The sequence below is a fragment of the Crassostrea angulata genome, chromosome 10 (genome assembly GCF_025612915.1).
Source record: "Crassostrea angulata isolate pt1a10 chromosome 10, ASM2561291v2, whole genome shotgun sequence".
Classification (NCBI taxonomy): Eukaryota; Metazoa; Mollusca; class Bivalvia; order Ostreida; family Ostreidae; genus Magallana; species Magallana angulata.
The window spans coordinates 41,430,117-41,452,355 of NC_069120.1; the positions used below are offsets into that span (position 1 = coordinate 41,430,117).

Below are 22,239 nucleotides of genomic sequence, written 5' to 3' on the forward strand. Positions count from 1 at the left end.
TGCAGACACAATTTCAAAAGAACAGGGGCGTACAAGGCGTTGCAGGTGTCATAACAGTATTTCACTGAAGGTTCACGTCAAAACATGGCTGAGCCAAAATAATTCCCGAATTTTCCTTTGAATTCGGGGCGGTTCCGCACGCGACAGGAGCTGATTTTGTTTATGAGATGAAAAACAATGTGTAAGAGGTCTAACTATCCCATTTTTGTAATAATGCGAGGTCATTTGAATTTTTGATGCGTGTTGTTTCCGGAGGGGGGGTGAAAAGGCCCGAGCTTGATTTTCAAGCACATGTGTAACTTCGAGGTAAACAAAGTCTCACGCCTTGCTGGATGCACGTGTGTATTTTGCTAGAAAATTGTAAATAAAGCGTTGTTTAAAAAGATGTCAAGAGGATTTTTTCCAGAAGTTCGATTTGAATTTTTAATCTGTATCTAAAGTTGTGCAATTTTGGTAAGAATATATAGTAAAATTTAATACTGTAGTGACACCTGCATATCCCCCACTCGGAGCAATGAAGACGAAAGAATTTCAAGTTAGAATATTAATTTTTGACTTTTTTGGATTGTTTAAGTGATAAATTTCACGATGGAAGTCAATATTGTGATTTCATTCTATTAACACGACAAGTATAGGTTTCCAAATTAAGCTGCACGCCGTTTTTGCCTTAATCTTGGACCATTCACTGTTCTTAATTACAAAATTAGGTATGAATGGGTCCTGACTCCATCCTAAATGTACTTTTATTTAAAGAATAAGTTTATTTTGATTTTTATTATTGATTTATTAAAATGGAGTCTAGACCGATAATGGGTCAAATTTGTGATTTTCACCATAAACGTTTTACTTCATTAATTATTGTCAAAGAGTTTTTATTCACCCGTACTCTAATGTGTCAACGTAGCTCAGTGTGATAGGCGGAGGCTCGAATACCATCCTTCTCCATGGAGAGGGTGTTCGAATCGAATAGATGGCATTTTATTTTTAATTCATTGGCCTTTAAGTAAAACTTTTTTGCTTTTTTATTGATTATGAGAAAAATATCTAATACCATTTATTATATAATGACAACAATTTCGTCTATCACTTAAAAATTAAAAGAAAATTTTATTTGAAAAATTAAATCTGAAGGGAACCGTGCACAGTACGAATTTAATGCCGAGATTCTCGAAGGTCTAGGTAAACCAGAAACAAGAGCTTTTGACACTGAAGATACATTGTCTCAAGCAACGGGTTTTGGGTCCATTCTATTTCCATATGTGGAATAGAATGGACCCAAAACCCGTGGCTTCAGACGATGGCAAATACAGAAATGTTTATTTTTGCCTATGGACATATATTTCTACAATTTTTGAGAATGATCCTGGGTTTTCGGTACTCTGATTTGATACAAAGATGATTTTGTTATTCATTGCTTTAAGGATAAAGATTGGCCTCAAATCATGCATGGTGTCAAGCTCCAAATGTGTTATATCTGTGCTATTTTCTTAATTCCATCTGGGTAAGAGGGATAACAATCCTCAATAACTAAAGAAATAGGGCACTTGCAGCAGCTTCCTGGGAAGTGTGCAGTCTGCATATTTACATACTAACGGAAAACACGTGGTTTTGAGCGTAGACCTGTTTAGAGCTAGATATTTTGAGAAAATGCTGTATCGTGTGCCCATTTTTGGTGTTAGCTGATGAGATAACAAATAACATTTCCTCCGAATATTTTTGCTAAGAAAAATACAAACTGATTTCTAAGAATTTTTTCCTCTCTATAGTTTAATTACTTTTATATAGTGAAAACAATTAACGGTGTGATACCTTGAATGGGAAGGACTGTCTATATTCCATGGATGAAAGTTTACATCTACAGGGAACTTTACTGGGTAATTGATGTGACAAATTTCAGTGGAATTAACTTTTGGTGTATTTAACCAAGGTAATTGTTCAGAAGTTGGTTATTATGAATGAGAGAATGTCCAGGTGTCTTCATTAGTCCCATGGTTGAATATTGTAGTGTCCCATTGTATGCTGTCACTTCATTCATTCATGAAATTTACTGACAGTTACTTAATTGAAATTATATACTATGCCAGCCCCCCCCCTCCCCCCACGGATTAGGATTTTGAAAATTTTGGGAAAATTTAAATTTTCCTTTTTTTTTTGTTTTTTATTTGCTTGTCAAGATTTTTTGGATGAGTCTGCCCCCCCCTTTCAAAAACGATGCTTCGTGCCTGGGATCGCAAGGAAAAATCAGAAAAAATGTTCAGTTTTACTTGAAAATTTTACAAGTGGAGATGTCACGGCATCCTGACGGCGACCAAGGCGTTCTTTCTGAGCTCCCGCGGCATGTAACTGCGTTTCCACGGAGTTCTACTTGGCGATTAACTGCTGCCGCTGAGTCTCCGCCGACCGCTCATGACATGCTAGGAGTTTTTACCGCGCGTCCACGGTGTGCTCTGCGCGCTGACTGCGTGCACAAGACGTTCTTTACTTCTTGGTAGGTTAATATTAGTGTGTACAATTGTATGGGAAACAAACAATAATTTACAACTAGTAAAAAAATGATTAAAAAATTGTTTTGATTGTATGAAAAGGTACATTGTAATTGAAACAAGACTAGGACAAAACTCTTAGTAGTCAGGTTTACAAAAAAGATCCGTTTTTAGTTGTTAGAAAAGATGTGAAAACATCAGAACCAAATGGCATGAATTCAATCTACGTTCATTGATAGGTCTTGGAATATTAGCAAATGCTACTTTTTACATAGTCATCTACATTCGGTTTGATAATTATTACATCGCTTGCTATTGTACAACATTGTTCGAGTTTTCGTGGTCTTGATGACAACGCACTAGAAACGCAGTGGGAGCGCGGAAATGAAAAACTTGTTCAAACGCTGTGGGTGCGCAGTGAGAGCGCGATAGAGACGCAGTGAGATCCCAAAGGACTCCGTGAGGTCTCCGTGCAAGCGCAATTGACTTATCACTGCGTCTACACTGCGATTACCTGAGTACCTTGAGCGCGCCGACGGAGCTCTCGTGGCGCTGTTGGAGATCTTACAGCGCTGTCACAGCGACCTCACTACGCTTCTACGGCGTGTTTATCAGAACGCAGAGCCACGGTGCGTACTTTGTGCATGTTCAAAGTACGCGCCGTCGCATGGCGTTCTAAAATGTTCATGGCGATCCCACCGCGACGGACGAAGATACGGTTGCGTTGTTACGGCGCTGTAGGAGACTCTACTGCGTTTACCTTGGCGTTTTACAATATTTAAGGACGCATCTCCGGTGTGACAGGGGTTTAATCGGCGAGCAAAAATTATGAATGAGACACATTATGGCGCGAAGCCATGCTTTACCATTCATCTCCGATTGTATGAATCGACTCATCCAATGGCATAGATCCTTTTGGAGGGGATCAACTGATTTTTTGAAATTTGTTTTGTAACAACTAAATATATCATACTTTGGATCGAACGTTTCAGAAGAAATCTATCGAATTAACATATATACACACTTGAGTTGTAATTGTTTAAAGTACATTTGGTACGACACATGAGTTACACCCTTTTCAAGATGAATGAACTTGCCCAATTGATCGAAAATCGGGCCAAACCCCCCTTCAGCGATTTTGTTCCTCTAGTAAATGTGCCAGCTACATGAATACATATTTGTTTGAATTCAAAATGGTGATTCTTTGTTAGTGATGATAATCCAACATCAATTAAATATTAAATCAGGATTACACCATGTACAAACGTGCATGGTGAACAGCCCTTTTACTTGAAAACTCTTGCTCGCTGTTGCTTATTACATCCTATATAGCATTTTCATCAATTGTAAATGTAAGTGTTGACACATTTATCATGCATTGATTTATCTTTTATGAAAAATGCTCCCATTGCCTGCAGTGTTTCGGAGAATGCAACTTTCAAACCTTAGATATGCCTGAAGTCATGACTTTCATGACGTCAGGCAATAAATAAAGTTGTGATTACTTCTTGTTTTGATATAATGTGCCTTTTTCAACAACTCCGACATTATCGAATGTTGTGGATTTTCCATGATCTAAAAATAGCACAATGTTCACTCGATGGTGTTAGCTTGGTTGTTGCGATATGCTTGAACTGTTTATTTGCCGTAAAAATATTGAAAAATTGAGCAAATGTACTCAATAAAGAAAGAAAAATTACAGTTAATTGCAAGTAATACACGGAAGCGATGTCACATGACTAGGGACATCGTACAGTATGATAAGCCTCTGAAAATGATTGTGCGCACATGTATAGGGACTGGTAGCTGCAGATTTGTAGCTCTTTGTTTGAAAAAAAAATTCTATTTGAATTTTTTCAACCAGAGAGCTACAGATCTGCAGCTAAGGGACTGACTGCAAAGTACAGTTACTAAATTTAATTAAATTTAAATAATCAAAATATCACAGAAACTTTCATGTAAACCCCAAATTTAAACAAAAAATACACTGTATCAGCTGTCCAGAATAAGTTCAAGCAAGTTTGCTGTAATTGCATATCATGGTTCTGCCTGTTTCTCGTTATCCCCCCCCCCCCCAAAAAAAATAATCTCCTCAAAATAAAAGGAAAAAGAATGAAACAGGAGGTGTTAGAACTGCCCTGTGAGTCTATGTTTCTTGTAAAAGCTTGTGAAGGTTAGACTATTGAAAAAATTCATTTTGAAAAAAATGCCATTAGTTTTGCTGGAGATAAAACAGGAAAACTATGGATAAATATATGAATTACAAATAAAATGAAATAATACTTGTTGCTGTAGACTTCATGATAATGCATCAATTGTAGTACATAACATGTAGTACATTTCATCAAATGGTTATATCATTATTACGCGCAGTGATTTCGCGCTGGCAGGGGCGCTGTTGCGTACGTCGCATCGAGCACCAACTCTGCCAAACTTCCCCCCATGCATCAAATATTTTCTGGGGAAAACACTGCTTTGTGTGTGTTGAATAAGGATTAAATTTTCTTCATAACATTAGTGTGGGAATAACAGTTGTGTACTAACAAAACACTTACTCCATGCAAAGACTTTAAAATTAAGTACGGAACTAATACACAACAGGTGGTGGTCTCGATTCTTGGTGGTGGTATCCTAAACATTGGTAGTCTTGATGTATGTAGTTTTACAGTACCCGCAACGTTATTTTTTACAATCCTATCCTATCGTATCGTGTATCAATCCTATCGTATCGTGCGTGTATACTGTTCTATCGTGCGTTAATTCTATCCTATCGTGCGTGTATACTGTTCTATCGTGCGTTAATCCTATCCTATCGTGCGTTAATCCTATCAGGATTATCGTTTAATTTCAACAATTCTTCCGTTTATCCTATCGTGTTAATCGTTTCGTGCCTTTTCATAAGCAAGTAAATGTATTACTAAGTTGCAACTCGTTCGTTGCGCCGTATACGAATATTTATCGAACAAGAATTGTAAAATCCTATCCAACATTCCGTCAGGATACTAATTTTTAAATTTTTTAGATCAAAATTAACCAATATTATATGTTAATCATATCTGTTAACATTGAAAATGAAAAACGAAGTTCTTAGGAACAAGGTAACATATTTACCTGTATATCGAATATATTAAATCGTACGCAGAGTGTATACCTGCGTAAACATTAACTTTTATGCAATATAATTTTGTTGCATCATATTTTACAGAAACAAAACTATTTATGATATAATTTATATTTAATTAAAACCCGAGTTGTATTTTGAACCCGTTATTTTCCGTGTGATATTTGATTTCAGGCTGAAATGTTCTCGACAATCAGCTAGGGTGTGTGATAATGAAAACAGTGTTAACAAATCGTACGCAAAATGTGTATCTGCGTAAATATTTATCTAACTTGTCTGTAATAACTCGTTTTTAATGCATCATTTTCTTATACAGAAAGAAATGTACTTATGATAGATTTTATATTTACTTTATACAAGAGTTGGATTTATATAATTAAACCCGCTATTTTTCGAGTGATTTAATCTCGGGCTGAAATATTCGCGGCGATCGACAAGGGTGTTCGGTAATGAAAATAATTTTAACAATACAGAAAATTTATTGATCATTAAAGCTCATAATTTTAGTTGAAAAATAATTAACTGGTCATTTTTATACATTCTATAAATGATGCAGCGATGCATATGATTAACAACTCGGCAATTGTTACTAAAAAGAAATTCCACGTAAATCTTTATTTGTACGTGTTCTCTTTCAAATTCTGCCATTATCAGTTCCTTTGTAAATATCGTTTTAAGCGATCATACGTTTATCATGAACATCGTTTATCCTTTCCTATCGTGTATCAATCCTATCATATCGTGCGTGTATACTGTTCTATCGTGCGTTAATCCTATCCTTTCGTGCGTGTATACTGTTCTATCGTGCGTTAATGCTATCCTATCGTGCGTGAATCCTATCCTATCGTTTATCTTGTAAAAAATAACGTTGCGGGTACTGTATGTATTGTTTCCATTTTTCAGGTAAAATAGCAATAGTATATGCAGCAGCATTAGTGCTGTGGCGACCATGAACAGCATTTTGGGTACCTTCACCGCGGTGGTGATTCTGAGCACCGCGGTTTTCAGCACACAAAATGGTGAGTCATATTTTATATCATTATACCCTATATACTTCGTTTTTTTGTTGTTTTTTTTTTTTTTGGGGGGGGGGGTATATAGGAATCACCTTGTCCGTCTGTCAGTCTGTCTGTGCAACCGTGTCCGGTCCATATCTTTCTTATGGAGAAACATTGGAAGTTCTTACTTCACACAAAGATTGCTGATGACCTAAGGGTGTGTCATGACCTTGACCCAAGGTCATTCAGGCAAGGTCAAGGTCACTGGCAAAAAAAGGAGCAAAATTCGTGTCCGGTCCATATCTTTCTTATGGAGAAACATTGGAAGTTCTTACTTCACACAAAGATTGCTTATGACCTAAGGGTGTGTCATGACCTTGACATAAGGTCATTCGGGCAATGTCAAGGTCACTGGCAGAAAAAGTGCAAAATTTGTGTCCGGTCCATATCTTTCTTAAGGACAAATATTGGAGGTTCTTACTTCACACAAAGATTGCTTATGACCTAAGGGTGTGTCATGACCTTGACATAAGGTCATTCGGGCAATGTCAAGGTCACTGGCAGAAAAAGTGCAAAATTTGTGTCCGGTCCATACCTTTCTTATGGAGAAACATTGGAGGTTCTTACTTCACACAAAGATTGCTTATGCCAAAGGGTGTGTCATGACCTTAACCTAAAGTCATTTGGGTAAGGTCAAGGTCACTGGCAGAAAAGTGCAAAATTCATGTCCGGTCCATATCTTTCTTAAGGACAAATATTGAAGTTCTTTATTCACACAAAGGTTGCTTATAATCTGAGGGTGTGTCATGACCTTGACCAGGTCAATTGAGGAATTTCAAGGTCATTGTTTTAAAAATGCTTCATTACTATCTGTGTCATGTCTTGTATTAATGGAAATATTAGAAGCTAAAATTTGACACAAAGCTTGCTTGTCTTAAGCCACAAAAATTATTTTTGGATTCTCATCCCCGTCTCTCTGAAAATGGCCTGGCCCGATGAAATGGAAAAAAATGTGTGGGAAAGAAAAATTCGGAAAAAAAATCGGGCTCAGTATACCAAAAATTCAAAATGTTTAAATATTAAATGGCTGCTTGACATGCGAATTTTGTTTGATTCGAGTCAGGGCTGTTAACGTAGAGATGCAAATGTCCTTATGCATTTACAGTTAACTTAAAATAAAAAGGAATTAAAGGATAGAAATTGGTTTGTTTTCTCATATTAGCATTAACAGTTTAAAATCAAAGTACTGAAGTACTGAGAGCCAGGCTCTTTTGGTGTGTCTTTTTATGCATATTGTGTAGTAAAGACTGAAAATCTCTCTCTCTCTCTCTCTCTCTCTCTCTCTCTCTCTCTCTCTCTCTCTCTCTCTCTCTCTCATGCTTTTAATGTCGGCAAAGCATCAGAGAGCGACTAAATTTTGTAAGCCGCTATAAACAAAAAATATGTCTGTCTAGTAGAAGTTAAAAAGTTCAACAGTTGCTGCCTTGAATTTTGCAACAAGCATTATACATGTATATTCAATCCCCGTTTCTTCATCGCGCAGCAAAGTACTTCATGGAAATTCATGCGCATTGTATGTGTCCAAAATGCATAGTAATGTTTTAAAAACACGTTATTAATAAGAAAACTAAAAAAGATAGACAATTCATTAGAAATTTAAAAAAAAGAAACAAAATGCCAACACTTTTGACAAAACGTGGCTCTTTGTGTAACTATTTGGTATAGCGGAAGCTTTACCTTGACGCTGTTTGGTTTTTTGTTTATTTGTGCTATTTATAGTAACATTTGCGATTTGCCTGCCTATAGCCAGGACTCTGCTTTCAGCAGAGCCCGGCTAAAAATAGAGCAGTTGTTATTTATAGAAAATGGACAGTGAAATAGATTCATCCAATATTTTCTATAATAGCAAAAATACACGCGTTATGATTTTTTTCTTAGCGGGGGGTATCAATTGTGAGCTTGCTCACACTGACAGTACCTCTAGTTATTTTTGACTGCATTTAAAAATGTTAGAAGTCACACCTATTACCCTTTAGATGCATGAACAAGTCAGCGCAATTCATGTTATCAATTTGTCACCAAGAAAGAAGGGGTGTAGTTTAAATGAACTTGTTATGTGCAAAACTGCATGAGAGAAAATTCTCTTGTCAGATAGGAAGAAAAATTACAATCACTTGAAGCTAAGCTAAGCATGTATGGGAGAACATCTAAGTCACCTCTTGAAAGTTTCATTTTAAAACTAACTTATTTTTTAGGTATAGCAATAAAAGGTTGAGGGAGGTCGAAATCAATTGGGGTTCTTTCTACTTGTTGAGGATTTTTGAAAATCATTATCAAATGATATTTTTATTATTAATATCTAAGCCCAGGCAGACTTATTACTTTACTGATAATTATCAGTGACATAAAAGTCAAATTTTTTTTGGTCTAATCATGACGATTAATCGTTTTTCTTTATTTAGACGTATGTAATATTGCATTTTATGTCTTGTATAAGTTTTTTTCCTATTAGTAAAGGAAAATGTCTTATGAAATTAAAAATATAAAGTAATTCTGTTAAATATAAATAACATAAATTCAAGTAAGAGTTGATGTATATAATATGAAATGTGCTTAAATACTAGTAATTCTACCCTCGGGCTGATACATTCAATTTGTACGCGCCTTTGAAATAGAAAAAAATGTATGACTGGCTTTCAAAAAGATTTTTTTTTTATATCTTATGAGAGAAAGCCTTCGTGTTCTGTTTCATGTACTAATGATCTTTACTAAACGTTTGAAAGACAATTTTTTTTCCCACTTCATCTCAATCAAACACTAGTTGTTAAAAACGTGACCATCTTCTCAGTGGGGTAAAAGATGGCCGGGGTAAAAACCTGAAATACAGACACGGTTATTCATTTTTCTATTAACTTGTTATGTGCAAAAACTACAGAAAATTCTCTTGTCAGTTTGGAAGAAAAATATAGGAGAACAAATATTCCTGCATATTTAAGTTGCCTCTTGGATGTTGATCACTGAAATGCAGAAACAAAATAAGATTTGGACTTGGGTGACTTTAATCAAGTTTGGTTTGTTGAGATTTGGTTTGGAATCACAAGGGAAAAGAATATCCAGGAACAAATTTGCTGATTTTATGAACCATTCATAGTCTTATTGCTTATTACAATTTATTGTTATTTGAAAAACTGGTATATAGTGTCCCACTTATATGCAACCTAGTTATTCTGTCATAATTTTTTGATATGACTGTGTATGTAATAGAACTACATTTAAACACAATTTTCCATGCGTTAGTACAATAGTTCAATCAAGGATTTGATTTTTACTTATGCTATCTTTAAAATAATATGCCTTTTAATTAAATCTATGAAATAGAATTGGAAGAAATTAGGCAATTCGTGTCATCATCATCATCCTCTCTCTCTCTCTCTCTCTCTCTCTCTCTCTCTCTCTCTCTCTCTCTCTCTCTCTGAGGTCTCTAAGGTAGTTAGTGATTTAATTAAAAATCACATATCCTGACTTTGCACAGTTGTACAGTACTGAAGCATATGACCTTGTTTGAGAGTAGGAACAAGGCAAACTGATAAAGCAACAATGGTTCAATAGTTATAGCTGTAGATTCTAGTCTTGTTGCTGGTTGTGAGGCCGCTTTGTTGTGCGCGGTACAGTAGGAGGCCATAGGAGACTGTTTCATTGTTATCGCAAAGCTACGCAGCAGTAAAGTATATATTACACTACGACCAATGTAGCGATGCGTTGAGTGTTGGCTCTTTCTAATTGGTGTGTAACGGTATTTCAATTGCGGTTCGCAACATAGATTCTGATTGGCACATTTATATAGACCCGCCCATTTATCAAATACATGTTGAGAAGATGCTAACACATGGAAACAAATGTCGGAGAAAGAAAACTTGTTGTACTCGCAAGTTAAAAATTACAGAGTTATTTGAGAACAAACGGGGCGATGTTCACGAACATGTGTAAATAATGTTAGTGAAAAATCAAAGTACTGAAGTACTGGCGGAAGTTGATTTGATCGATTAATATTTATTTTAAAATCAACCATACGTTATTTTGCATGACAAGTAGTTCCTAGTCTGTATTTGAATTACGCACATTTTTATAATATGAATTTGAGAAATTCCCATATTAATCATATATGTTGTGTAATATTTTTAAAAATATATAATTAATTCCATCAAACTATGTGTCAGTGATCGAAATATTTCTTAACATTGTATGGATCCAAGCAATACTGAACTCTAATCTCGTTCAACCAGACGCTCGGCTGTCTCCGTTAATCTCCAACAGGCAAGAGAGACTCTCTGTTTGCATTCTATCACCAGATCACCAGAGGTCGTGTAGCACGACCTCTGGTGAGAGATTGTCTCTCATAGGCGTCGGAACCGGGAGGGGGGGTTAGCAAAGTTAGACCTCACCATTAGGCACATAGCATCAGGGAGGGTCCTGCCCCCCCCCCCCCCCCATTTTTCTCGCAGCAAAAATTGTTCCTAAATTAACCTTAAAAAGATTGAAATATTAATAATGATTATGAAAAATGGAGTCATTGGTATACCCCCCCCCCCCCCCCCCACACACACACACACACGGATTAGGATTTTCATGATTTTGGGAATTAGGTGTTATTTTGATTTTGGGTGATTAGTCTACCCCCCCCCCCCCCCCTTTCAATTTGCTTCCGACGCCACTGTCTCTGATTATCGGAGATTTACGGAGACAGCCTAATGTCTGGTTGAACGAGACTACATTGAACTCTGGCGTAGGAATACATACGACTACAAATATCATAAATTGTTCATATTGTTTAGAATCTGAATATTTTCTAGGTACATATGAATAATTCTCTTTAAAAAAAAAACAATGCTTCAGCATACGTTACATCGAATTTATCGATTATTTTCAAGATCGAACTAAGTCTTGTCAGCGGTGATGATTTGTGCATAGGTCCAAACAATGTTTCACTTCCGGTTTGCCAGAGTAACTGCATATGAGAGCTGATTAAAATCAGCTCCCCCCCCCCCCAAAAAAAAAAACAAAAAAAAAAAAAAAAACAAAGAAAAAGTTCTCAAAAAGCAGGGACGGGCGCATATAGATTAAAGTTACAGATTGTACTTCGCTTATCAAATAACATTCAGTTTATTGTGAAGAAATTCGTCAGAAACTGTTCAGTAAACAAATTTATTTTACATTACTGTTCACAATGTACCATATGTGGAATATCGCATAAGTTGAACAGACTGTTTTTCCTCACAAAAAGCTTGCTGCAAAATGTAGATCCGAGGGAAAATTTGCGTTGACACGCCATGAAATCCATCAGACATTTTACAGCATATGTCTTCACTTATTTACTTACAATAAATCTGGACAGAAAATCTTTGAAACTTTGTCACCAGCTACGTAAAATGAATATTTGTACCTGTAGTTTGTTCATATAAATGTAAAACTGTGTAAAATGGTGATTTGATCTGCAGGTGAATTCTACAATCCAAGGATGATTAACATGTTTGAGAGAAAATCTGCGGCAAGTATATATATTGTCTGATGAATATTAAGGTAAATGTAATAAAATTAATAATTCTACAGACTGAGTAAGTTACAAAATAAGGTTAATCACAGAGCAGTCCAAAATTGAACATGTTTGTGCCGTAAATTTCAAGTTTTGTGTATGCCTGAAAACACATGCACACTTGTAGAAACAAGTGTGCCATTGATCGGTTGAAGTTCAATACAATGCAATTTATTTCATGTTTATTGTCAGTATCTGTTGTGTATTCTTTGAATAAGCAACAACAAAATAAATACTGCCTCAAATAACAAGTAAATTGAGGCATTATGCTGAAAAATGAAATGGTGAACCTGTTTAAATTGTGTTTTTGACAATTTTTTACACCATCAAAAAAACAAGAAGCTGTTTTTGTGAGAAGATTTGGTCAAGTATTGCAGTGATTTAGTTTTTGCAGTCCTGATACTGAGTTAAACGTCACAGCCGGCAGTTGGTGCATAAATTATCAATACTGCATTAGCAGGTAAGAGTGGGCGAGTACCAAAATGGCCAATTAGAATTAATTCTTATATACCGGTAAATTGCAACTTGTGATTCAACCTGTTTAATTGTTCAATCAAATAGTGTCCTCACTCAACGCATAGCTTTATCAGCCGAAGTTGTATACTCTCAAGACAGATTTGCAATAAGGCTTTTTAGATCTACATGTAAAAAAAGAAATTAAAACTAGCTTTTAGATGGTGACATATTTTGGAATCCAAGATCAGCTGTATGTTTGTCTTCTTCAGAACTGGTTCTGTCCTATCTGTTACAGCTTTATTATAATTCCAGAATTAGCACACAAATATTATTCTTCGAATCTGTATTAATTCTCTCAATGTAGTAAGAGTAACATCTGTTCTTTCTAAACTTAGATATCTGATTCTCTATAGTTGTTGGTGGTAATATGATGTGCTAGTAATTGAAAGAATATGAAGATCTGTTAAGTGTATACATATACCTGTTAAGTGTATTATATATAAAATACCAAACTTAAATATTTTTAGTGATGAATGAAGCTTGGTCAATGTGTGTATCTTGTACAGACAATGGAAGTGGCTGTAGATCATGTAAGGTGTTTAAATACACCGTTGTGAAGAAAATTAAAAAAAAAAAAAGAAGGTGAAATCGGGTATCATGAAGGCATCAGGCTTAGGGTAATGCTAAATGTAATAGCAATGCATTGCAATGCTTTACATGTTTTCAAAGTAATGCCAGTGATGTGTAATGTCACAAATATAGCATTACAAGTAATGGTAATGCAATACATTACTTTCCAAAATCTTGTGTAATGCTGGTATTACAAGGCATTATGTTACATTACTATATGCTTATTTATGCATATTCATTTTGAAAAATTGCGATGAATTGAAGAACTAAAAATGTACTTGGTTAAAGATTATTTTAAAGAAGAAAGAAATAATTTTTTTAGATAAAAATATTTTAGTTGTACTGATATTACCGGTATTATTGAATAAAAATAAATTATGAAAAACCCATTTTTTAAATTGCCAATATTACTAGCTAAAACAACACAACTGAATACAATTTTAAGACTGTTGTTATTAAGAGTTTGAAAAATCTGCAGGACAATGTCTAATCCATGAGACCATTTCATTCTTCCTAAAGAGTTAGAGCCATGCACTGTTTAAAGCAAAATGCACACTTTTTTAAACTGTGATCTCTGGAAGCTTGAAAATCACTTCCAATTCAATTACATAACCCATTTAAAGTGATGACCCCTTTCTTTTCTAGTAAACAAATGAACACTTGTATCTTACTTCGGCAATGATTGTAAAATAGTATCTCTCAGTTCCAGCTTCCTGAGACTACTCCTGTAGAATCCTAATTTAGTACAGATGGGAAGTTTATCAAACCTGACAGGATGCAGTAAAAAAATGAAACCTTTAAAACGTTGATGCTTATAAAATGCAACATCAGTTTTGTATAAATCATTATATTTGAACCAAGTGTGTTTCATATATTAAACAGCATTACTTTACAAAGTAATTCACTCTAAGCCTGGATGGTTACATACTGATCAGACATAACCTTACACCAGAGCAGACCCCAACTAAACCGCAGGTTTATTTACGGGGTTTACTTTGGGTTAATTTACTCTGGGTCTGCTTTTTGAAAATTTGCGTCCACTCGGAGTTTCCTTTGGGTTTTCACGGGGTTTGCTTTTGGGGTCCACTGTACACACTGAAGTGTGAAGCAGACTTGTCTTTTATCTTAACATCTTACTGCCTGTAATTCCTGCCCATTGTATATTCAATATAAACATGCAGCATCTGCTTTCAGGGGTATACTTCTGATTGGGGTTTACTGTACTCTCTTTGTCCACTCTGGGTTTACTTTGGGTTTACTCTCGGTTTACTCTGGGTCCACTCTTGTGAACCCAGAGTAAATTAACCAAGAGTAAACCCCGATAGTTAACCCAGGGTTTAGTTGGGGTTTACTTTCTGTCAGGTTGGGTTTGATCGTTACTGTATACATAAATACACTAAATAAGGTAACAAACCAAGGGAGAAAATGAAATTCTCTAAATATGCCAAACTTGAACCACATACTGCAGAAAGTAAAGATGTTACAGTACCAATCAGACCCAACCTAACAGCAGAGTAAACCCCAACTAAACCCTGGGTTTACTTTCGGGGTTTACTCTGGGTTTACTTTTTGAAAATTTGTGTCCAGTTGGGTTTACCTTGGGTCCACTCAGGGTTTATTTTGGGTTTACTCGCGGTTTGCTTTTGGGGTCCGTTTAAAACATTGAAATGTGAAGAAAACCCGTCTTTTGTTTAATTATCTTACTGCCTGTAATTCCCAGACCTTGTATATTCACAATACACATGTAGCATCTGCCTCAGGGGTCTACTTCTGATCGGGGTTTAGTCTCTGGGTTTATTTTGGGTTTACTCTGCGTCTGCTCTAGTAAACCCAGAGTAAACCCCGAAAGTAAACCCAGGATTTAGTCTGGGTTTACTTTTTGGTCTGATCGGTACTGTGGGGGTACCAGGATACCAAAAAGTTTGTTCATTACAAAGATGTTCATGGACTTAAGTGTATTTAAACACCTTACAAATTTCTGTAGTCTACCTCAGGTTTCCAGGGATCATACTTGTAGTAAAGAATTAAATTATCAAAATAATTATACTTTAAATCAACTAAAGCAAAAGAAGAGTGGGGAATTGGAAGTTATCTCTCCTATGAGATACGGAATTGTTCTTGACATGGATATGAACTCTATATGTTGATTTCAAGTTGAAGTAAACTACATGTAATAAAAAAGGATAGAGACTATGTAATTCTTTTTCGCATAATTTGCAGCATGCAGCAGTACATCTCGCAGGAATAGGGATCCCTTGGAATCTGGTTGACCAAGTGACAGTGATTCCCGAATTCTTGCATGTTAACTTCTCCAGTGAACAAACTTGGAACTATCGCTTTTCAGAAAATTGAAACTTATCCACTCTTTCCCATTGTATTTTGTAGTTCAACCCCAAATCACCCAGGAGGTGAAGAACCTGACCGTGGTAGAGGAACATATAGTCAGTTTTGTGTGCAAAGCCTCAGGAAATCCCCAGCCCACGTTCTACTGGGAGAAAGGCGGAAAGAAACTGAACACGAGGAGGAACCGGTTCAAAGTCTTTGACATGCCCTTCGGCAGTGTTCTGAGAATCGAAACAGTCAAGGCCAACGACAATGATTTTTTTACCTGTGTCGCCAAAAACGGAGTCGGAGAACCTGTCAGGAGCACCGGTCACCTGAAGGTCTACGGGATCGACCGCGAAGGAAACGGTAAGGCATTGTGGGTCTCCTAGTAGAATTCCAGTTGTGCTGTGTGGCGGTTGTGATGTGATAGGATTGCTATATACTCATCATCTGATATATCATAATTCCTGTGTAGTTGAATTCAGTGATTGGTCTTTTCCCACCTTTGTACAAAATCAAAAGTCAAGCACAATATTATCGCTGTCAAATTATTATGTGAGAATAAACTGAGTATTTTCCCTTAATCAATAATTTAGAATTATCTCCCTTTGTATGATCAAATATGTGATGAATATGATACAGTTGAACTAGACAGTATATAGAGAAGGAATGGGTAAAATTAACACAGAATAAATGATTTCATGGCTTCTGGATTATATGAGATGTTGCTTAATAAACAAATTTTCTTAAGTTAAAAGTTTTTAGATAATAAGAATTACGATTTTTAGCTCACCTGAGCCAAAGGCTAGAGTGAGCTTTACTGATCACAATTTGTCCGTTGTCTGTCGTTGTCGTCGTCGTTGTAAACTTTTCATATTTTCATCTTCTTCTCAAGAACCACTGGGCAGATTTCAACCAAATTTGGCACAAAGCACCACTAGGTGAAGGGGATTCAAGTTTGTTCAAACGAAAGGCAACGCCCTTTTTAAAGGGGAGATAATTGAGAATTATTAAAAATTTGTTGGTATTTTTCAAAAATCTTCTCAAAAACTATTCGGCCTGAAAAGCTTAAACTTCTATGGAGGCATCATCAGGTAGTGTAGATTCAAGTTTGTTCAAATCATGGTCCCCGGGGGTAGGGTGGGGCCACAATGGGGGATCAAGTTTTACATAGGAATATATAGAGAAAATCTTTAAAAATCTTCTTCTCAAAAACTATAAGGCCAGGAAAGCTCAAAATAAAATGGAAGCATTCTCAGGTAGTGTAGATTCAAGTTTGTTCAAATCATGGTCCCCGGGGGTAGGGAGGGGCCACAAGAAGGGGATCAAGTTTTACATAGGAATATATAGAGAAAATCTTTAAAAATCTTCTTCTCAAAAACTATTAGGCCAGGAAAGCTCAAATTAAAATGGAAGCATCCTCAGGTAGTGTAGATTCAAGTTTGTTCAAATCATGGTCCCTGTGTGTAGGATGGGGCTACAATAGGGGGATCAAGTTTTACATAGGAATATATAGAGAAAATCTTTAAAAATCTTCTTCTCAAAAACTATTAGGCCAGGAAAGCTCAAATGTGAGTGAAAGCATCCTCAGATAGTGTAGATTCAAGTTTGTTCAAATCATGGTCCCCGGGGGTAGGGTGGGGCCACAATTGGGGGATAAATTTTTATACAGGAATATATAGAGAAAATCTTTAAAAAAGATTCTTTTAAAAACTATTTGGCCAAGAAAGCTCAAATTGGAGTGTAACTATCCTCAGTTAATGTAGATTCAAGTTTGTTCAAATCATGGTTCCTGGGGGTTGGGCGGGGCCACAACGAGGGATACATTTATATATTCAGAGGAAATCTTTAAAAAATCTTCGTTTCAAAACTATTACAAGGGTGCTAATCTACGTCATCACCGGGATGACGTAAACATACACAGTCGGCCATTTTCTCTCGGTTCGAATAAGAGGTAAGGTTGTTTTGTACCCAGAGACTAAATACTTATTAAATACACCACTCTTACGGAATTACATTAGACCCACTCTATTATGCTAAAACTGTATAACTTTCCAACCTGCAGTCATTTCTGAAAACACCTCGCATTTATCCAAATGTATGCCGAGGTAACGTTAACGCACTTGCACTATCGTACATTCAATTCACACATTATATGCATGTTTTACAAATTATAAAACATTTTTTTTAACAAAACTTATTATTAGCGGTCTTTTAGCCATTAATGAATTCATCTAGTCAATTTCAATCTATAATTTGATATTGTTGACATCATTTGATGCTATTACTAATATCTTGATAACGTTAACACATCCATTTTTCAATGATAACGTTCACACTTTACTTATAATAACGTGTTTTCTTATTTTATCAATCTTATAATTATATACTTTTTATTTATAGTCGATTGTGGCTAAATCACCCAAGATCAACGGCTGCAAAAATAAATTCTAAAAACAAACATATAGTAGAAAATATACCGGTATGTACTAGTGATTCGCCACACAAAAACAATACTCTGATTTTGCGACGAAAGATAAAAGGGACACCTTCTAAGGGTGTGTTCCCGTTTTGCACACATTTGATAATTGGGTATTGAACAATAGGTGTGAAATGTGTTGTTATAGCAACAAGACATCTGTGAGCCAATGCTCACTAGTGATACCCCCGCTCTGATGTGAATATGCAAAATAAGCAAAGTCGACATTTAAAAGAAAGCTGGCATCCGATTGGTACAGAAGTATATCCCACAATATGGTATGCCTTAACAAACACTGTGTAAAAATTTCAAGCATCTGCGATAAATAGCTGCTGAGAAATCTTTGACGGAAATTTGTTTGAAAATTTTGGCTAAAAATAAATAAAGTCGTCATTTAACAGGAAGTTGACGTCCGATTGATACAAAAATATATTCCACAATATGGCATGACGAAACAAATAGTGTGTTAAAATTTCAAGCATCTGCGATAAACAGTTGCTGAGAAATCTTTGACGGAAATTTGTTTAAAAATTTTGGCTAAAAAATAAACAAACTACTCATTAAACAGGAAGTTGATGTCTGATTGGTACAAAAATATATCCCACAATATAGCATGCCTATATAAATACTGTGTAAAAATTTTAAGCATCTGCGATAAACAGTTGCTGAGAATTCTTTGACAAAAATTTGTTTGAAAATTTTTGCTAAAAATAAACAAAGTCGTCATTTAACAGGAAGTTGACGTCTGATTGATACAAAAATATATCCCACAATATGGCATGCCTATAAAAATACTGTGTAAAAATTTCAAGCATCTGCGATAAACAGTTGCTGAGAATTCTTTGATAAAAATTTGTTTGAAAATTTTTGCTAAAAATAAACAAAGTCGTCATTTAACAGGAAGTTGACGTCTGATTGGTACAAAAATATATCCCACAATATGGCATGCCTATAAAAATACTGTGTAAAAATTTCAAGCATCTGCGATAAACAGTTGCTGAGAAATCTTTGACGAAAATTTGTTTGAAAATTTTTGCTAAAAATAATAAAGTCATCATTTAACAGGAAGTTGACGTCTGATTTGTACAAAAATATATCCCACGATATGGCATGCCTATACAAATATTGTGTAAAAATTTCAAGCATCTGCGATAAATAGTTGCTGAGAAATCTTTGACGAAAATTTGTTTGAAAAATTTGGTTAAAAAATAAGTAAAGTCGTCATTTAACAGGAAGTTGACGTCCGATTGGTACAAAAATATATCCCAGGATATGGCATGCCTTAACAAACACTGTGTAAAAATTTCAAGCATCTGCGATAAATAGTTGCTGAGATAAATGCGACAGAAATTTTTGTTACGGACGGACAGACAGACAGACAGACGGACAGACAGACACACAAGGGTAAAACAGTATACCCCCTCTCCTTCGGAGCGGGGGTATAATTATAGTCTGCTTTCGATCCGTGATTTACCTGGATTTTTACATGACATTGTGTTTTATCGGTGCGTTAAACAAGAAAAATGACAAGATTTCGTTGTGCTATACGACTTATATATATGCCAAAGAATATTTAAAATATTAAAACAATTAATATCTATATAAAAAATTTAGAAAAATATATTTTGTGTTTTATGATTATTGATAATATATATAACAAGATTATAGAGATTTTGTGGTGTTTTTTTTTTTTTAAATAATGGTTTACATTAAATTTATAATTAAGCGAATAAAAGTAAAAAATTGTCGGTCCCAAGCCAAGTGGAAGCTGATTCATGATGGATGATTATAGGATCAAGGTGAAAACTATCTCACCGAAGACTACTCCTCATCCAAGCTGGACCGGTTATATTATCACGATAGCGTGTCCATCCAAGCTGGTAAATTATCATTATTATTAATTTTTGCATCAAAGTGACTATATTTTGTTATATTATCAAGATAGTGTGTCCATCCAAGCTGGTGAATTATCATTATTAATAATTTTTGCATCAAAGTGACTATAAATTTTGTAGTATAAACAACATTCAGTATAAAATGATGTTGAATTCTGCAATCTCATCACTCACACTTAGTGGTTCATCATGGCTATTGCTATGCTTGCAGTTACTTTCTTATCCAACAAGTTTTGCGGTTTACGTCTCGAATTCAACGGTTATCAATACATGGTATCATATTTCACAAATATTTAGTAAGGAAAGGCAATTATTAAATAAAAACACTATGCAGTATGTTCATACTAAAAGAAGAAATGAAGCTTTGTTAAGAACATTTTTAAATTAAAGTAAAGAACACTTATGTCATTTTTTTGTATGTGAACTTGTACATATTAATAATACTTTTGTTTGATTTCAGATCAATTCTCGGAGAGGAGACCGACGCTACTGGAAGTGTGTGATTCCGGACTGTGCTGCCAGACTCAACACGCATCATGAGTTCATCACAAAGTTCGTGCATCGCCACAACCATGAACCAGATGCCGTCGACGTCAAAGTACGAAGAATCATGGAGAAAATAAAACAGAAGCAAAGAAGAGACCAAACCAGTGCCAGCAATCTACGAGGAAGAACGATGCCTTCTCCGATCAGAGGAGTTCATCGAATCTGAGCCTGATCATCACAACGTCACCTCATCATTCCCGACCTTCTACGCCTGCAAGTCCGCCCTTTACCGCCAACGTGGGAAGGAAATTCCGAAACTCCCTATCACACCACAGGATATCATCTTAGAGGGAAAATGGACCCGTACCAACGCTGGAGACAACTTCCTTGTGCCAGATGATGATGAAGACTCAAGAATTGTGATCTTTGGAACAGACATCAACATCAACTACCTCGCCGCCAGCAACAGAGTCTACATGGATGGAACATTCTACTCCTCACCTGGCCAGTTCTACCAACTGTATTCCATCTACGGAGAAATCAACGGACGGACTTATCCTTTAGTGTTTGGACTGCTTCCCGGAAAAAGTGAAGGCATTTACCAGCGATTTTTTCGCCTCCTTATGAACTACTGCGTAGAGATCAACGTTGTGTTTCAGCCACAGATTGTGATGTGTGATTTTGAAGTTGCGGTGAGGAATGTGTTGCAGAGAGTGTTTCCTGAGGCCACCGTGAAGGGATGCTTCTTCCATTTTACCCAGTGTATTTGGAAGAAGACACAATCTTTGGGATTAGCCACCATGTACCGAAACAACGATGGAGTACAGAAACTAGTGAGACGTGCCGCATCCCTGCCCCTTGTCCCGATCAACCCAGTAGAAGATGTTTGGTTTAACACCCTGGAGGACACCGAGGAAGTCAACGTGGACATCACCAGGTTCGCCGACTAAGTGACAGAGCAGTGGATTGAAGGAACAGATGTGCAGTTTTGGAACCATTTCGACAACACCGGACCTAGGACCAACAACATATTAGAAGGATGGCATTCCAAGATCAACAAACAGCTTAACGCCGCGCATCCGAACATCTACAGACTCATCAGCCTTCTTCAGTGCATCCAAGCCAACAACGAAGCGGATATCATCCAGACATCAGCAGGAGCCAAGCAGAGACCACAAGAAGTCCGGTATCGACGCATTGACCAACGACTGACCCAGCTGAAGAACAGATTCATCGATGGAGATATAGGCATCATGGAGTACTTGGACGCGGCATCCTATCTTCTTCACCTTGGATGATCCGTCAGTGTGTATAAACTATCATTAACTGTGCATTTATATTTTCAGAAAACATATTTAAATGTAAAAATAGATGTGCTTAATTTATTGTCCTATGATTTTTTTTTATCATGAGTATCAATTGCAATTAATGAGCGTGTATTTATTATGATGTAAATATTTAATACTGTAATACTTTATGATAAAAAATGACATGTGTTGTAAGATGAAATAAATATATTAAATATCAGTGCAAATAATGTGTTCTTGTTTCTTGTCCATACCCCCGTTTTATAATACAGACTATAGCAATTAAGCAATTATCTCACCTGGACAAATTCCCGTTTCGCACACATTTTTTTGATACCAAATTTTCAAATGTGTGCAAAACGGGAACAAACCCTTCTAAGTCACCTCCTTGTAAAGTATTCAAGCAGCGTTCGACACCATCAAAATCTCCATTTATCAAAAGACTGAAGAAGAATACGATTTTTTATGT

The 22,239-nt window shown here is 36.0% G+C and overlaps 2 protein-coding genes across 4 annotated transcripts in view; both read left to right on the forward strand.

Annotated features, from left to right (window-relative positions):
- Positions 1 to 1,421: 1,421 nt before the first annotated feature.
- Positions 1,422 to 22,239, forward strand: part of LOC128165582 (receptor-type tyrosine-protein phosphatase F-like) — a 78,342-nt gene continuing 57,524 nt past the window's right edge. The window contains exons 1-3 of the mRNA XM_052830256.1: positions 1,422 to 1,927; positions 6,508 to 6,623; positions 15,664 to 15,969. Coding sequence (XP_052686216.1) covers positions 6,554 to 6,623; positions 15,664 to 15,969 — 376 coding nt within the window. The 5' untranslated portion in view covers positions 1,422 to 1,927; positions 6,508 to 6,553. The remainder of the gene's footprint in view (positions 1,928 to 6,507; positions 6,624 to 15,663; positions 15,970 to 22,239) is intronic.
- Positions 19,677 to 21,863, forward strand: LOC128165586 (uncharacterized). Of its 3 annotated transcripts, none has more exons than XM_052830261.1 (2): positions 19,677 to 19,962; positions 20,438 to 21,863. In XM_052830261.1, exon 2 carries the CDS (start codon positions 20,940 to 20,942, stop codon positions 21,411 to 21,413), a length of 474 nt encoding a protein of 157 aa, XP_052686221.1. In that variant the 5' UTR covers positions 19,677 to 19,962; positions 20,438 to 20,939; the 3' UTR covers positions 21,414 to 21,863. The 3 variants fall into 2 exon arrangements, with proteins under 3 accessions (XP_052686221.1, XP_052686223.1, XP_052686222.1); XM_052830262.1 differs by having other exon boundaries at positions 20,860 to 21,863.

What these genes read in the sequence shown, in the direction of transcription:
- LOC128165586 (XM_052830261.1), top strand. Translation starts at nt 20,940, where the DNA reads ATGGATGGAACATTCTACTCCTCACCTGGCCAGTTCTACCAACTGTAT.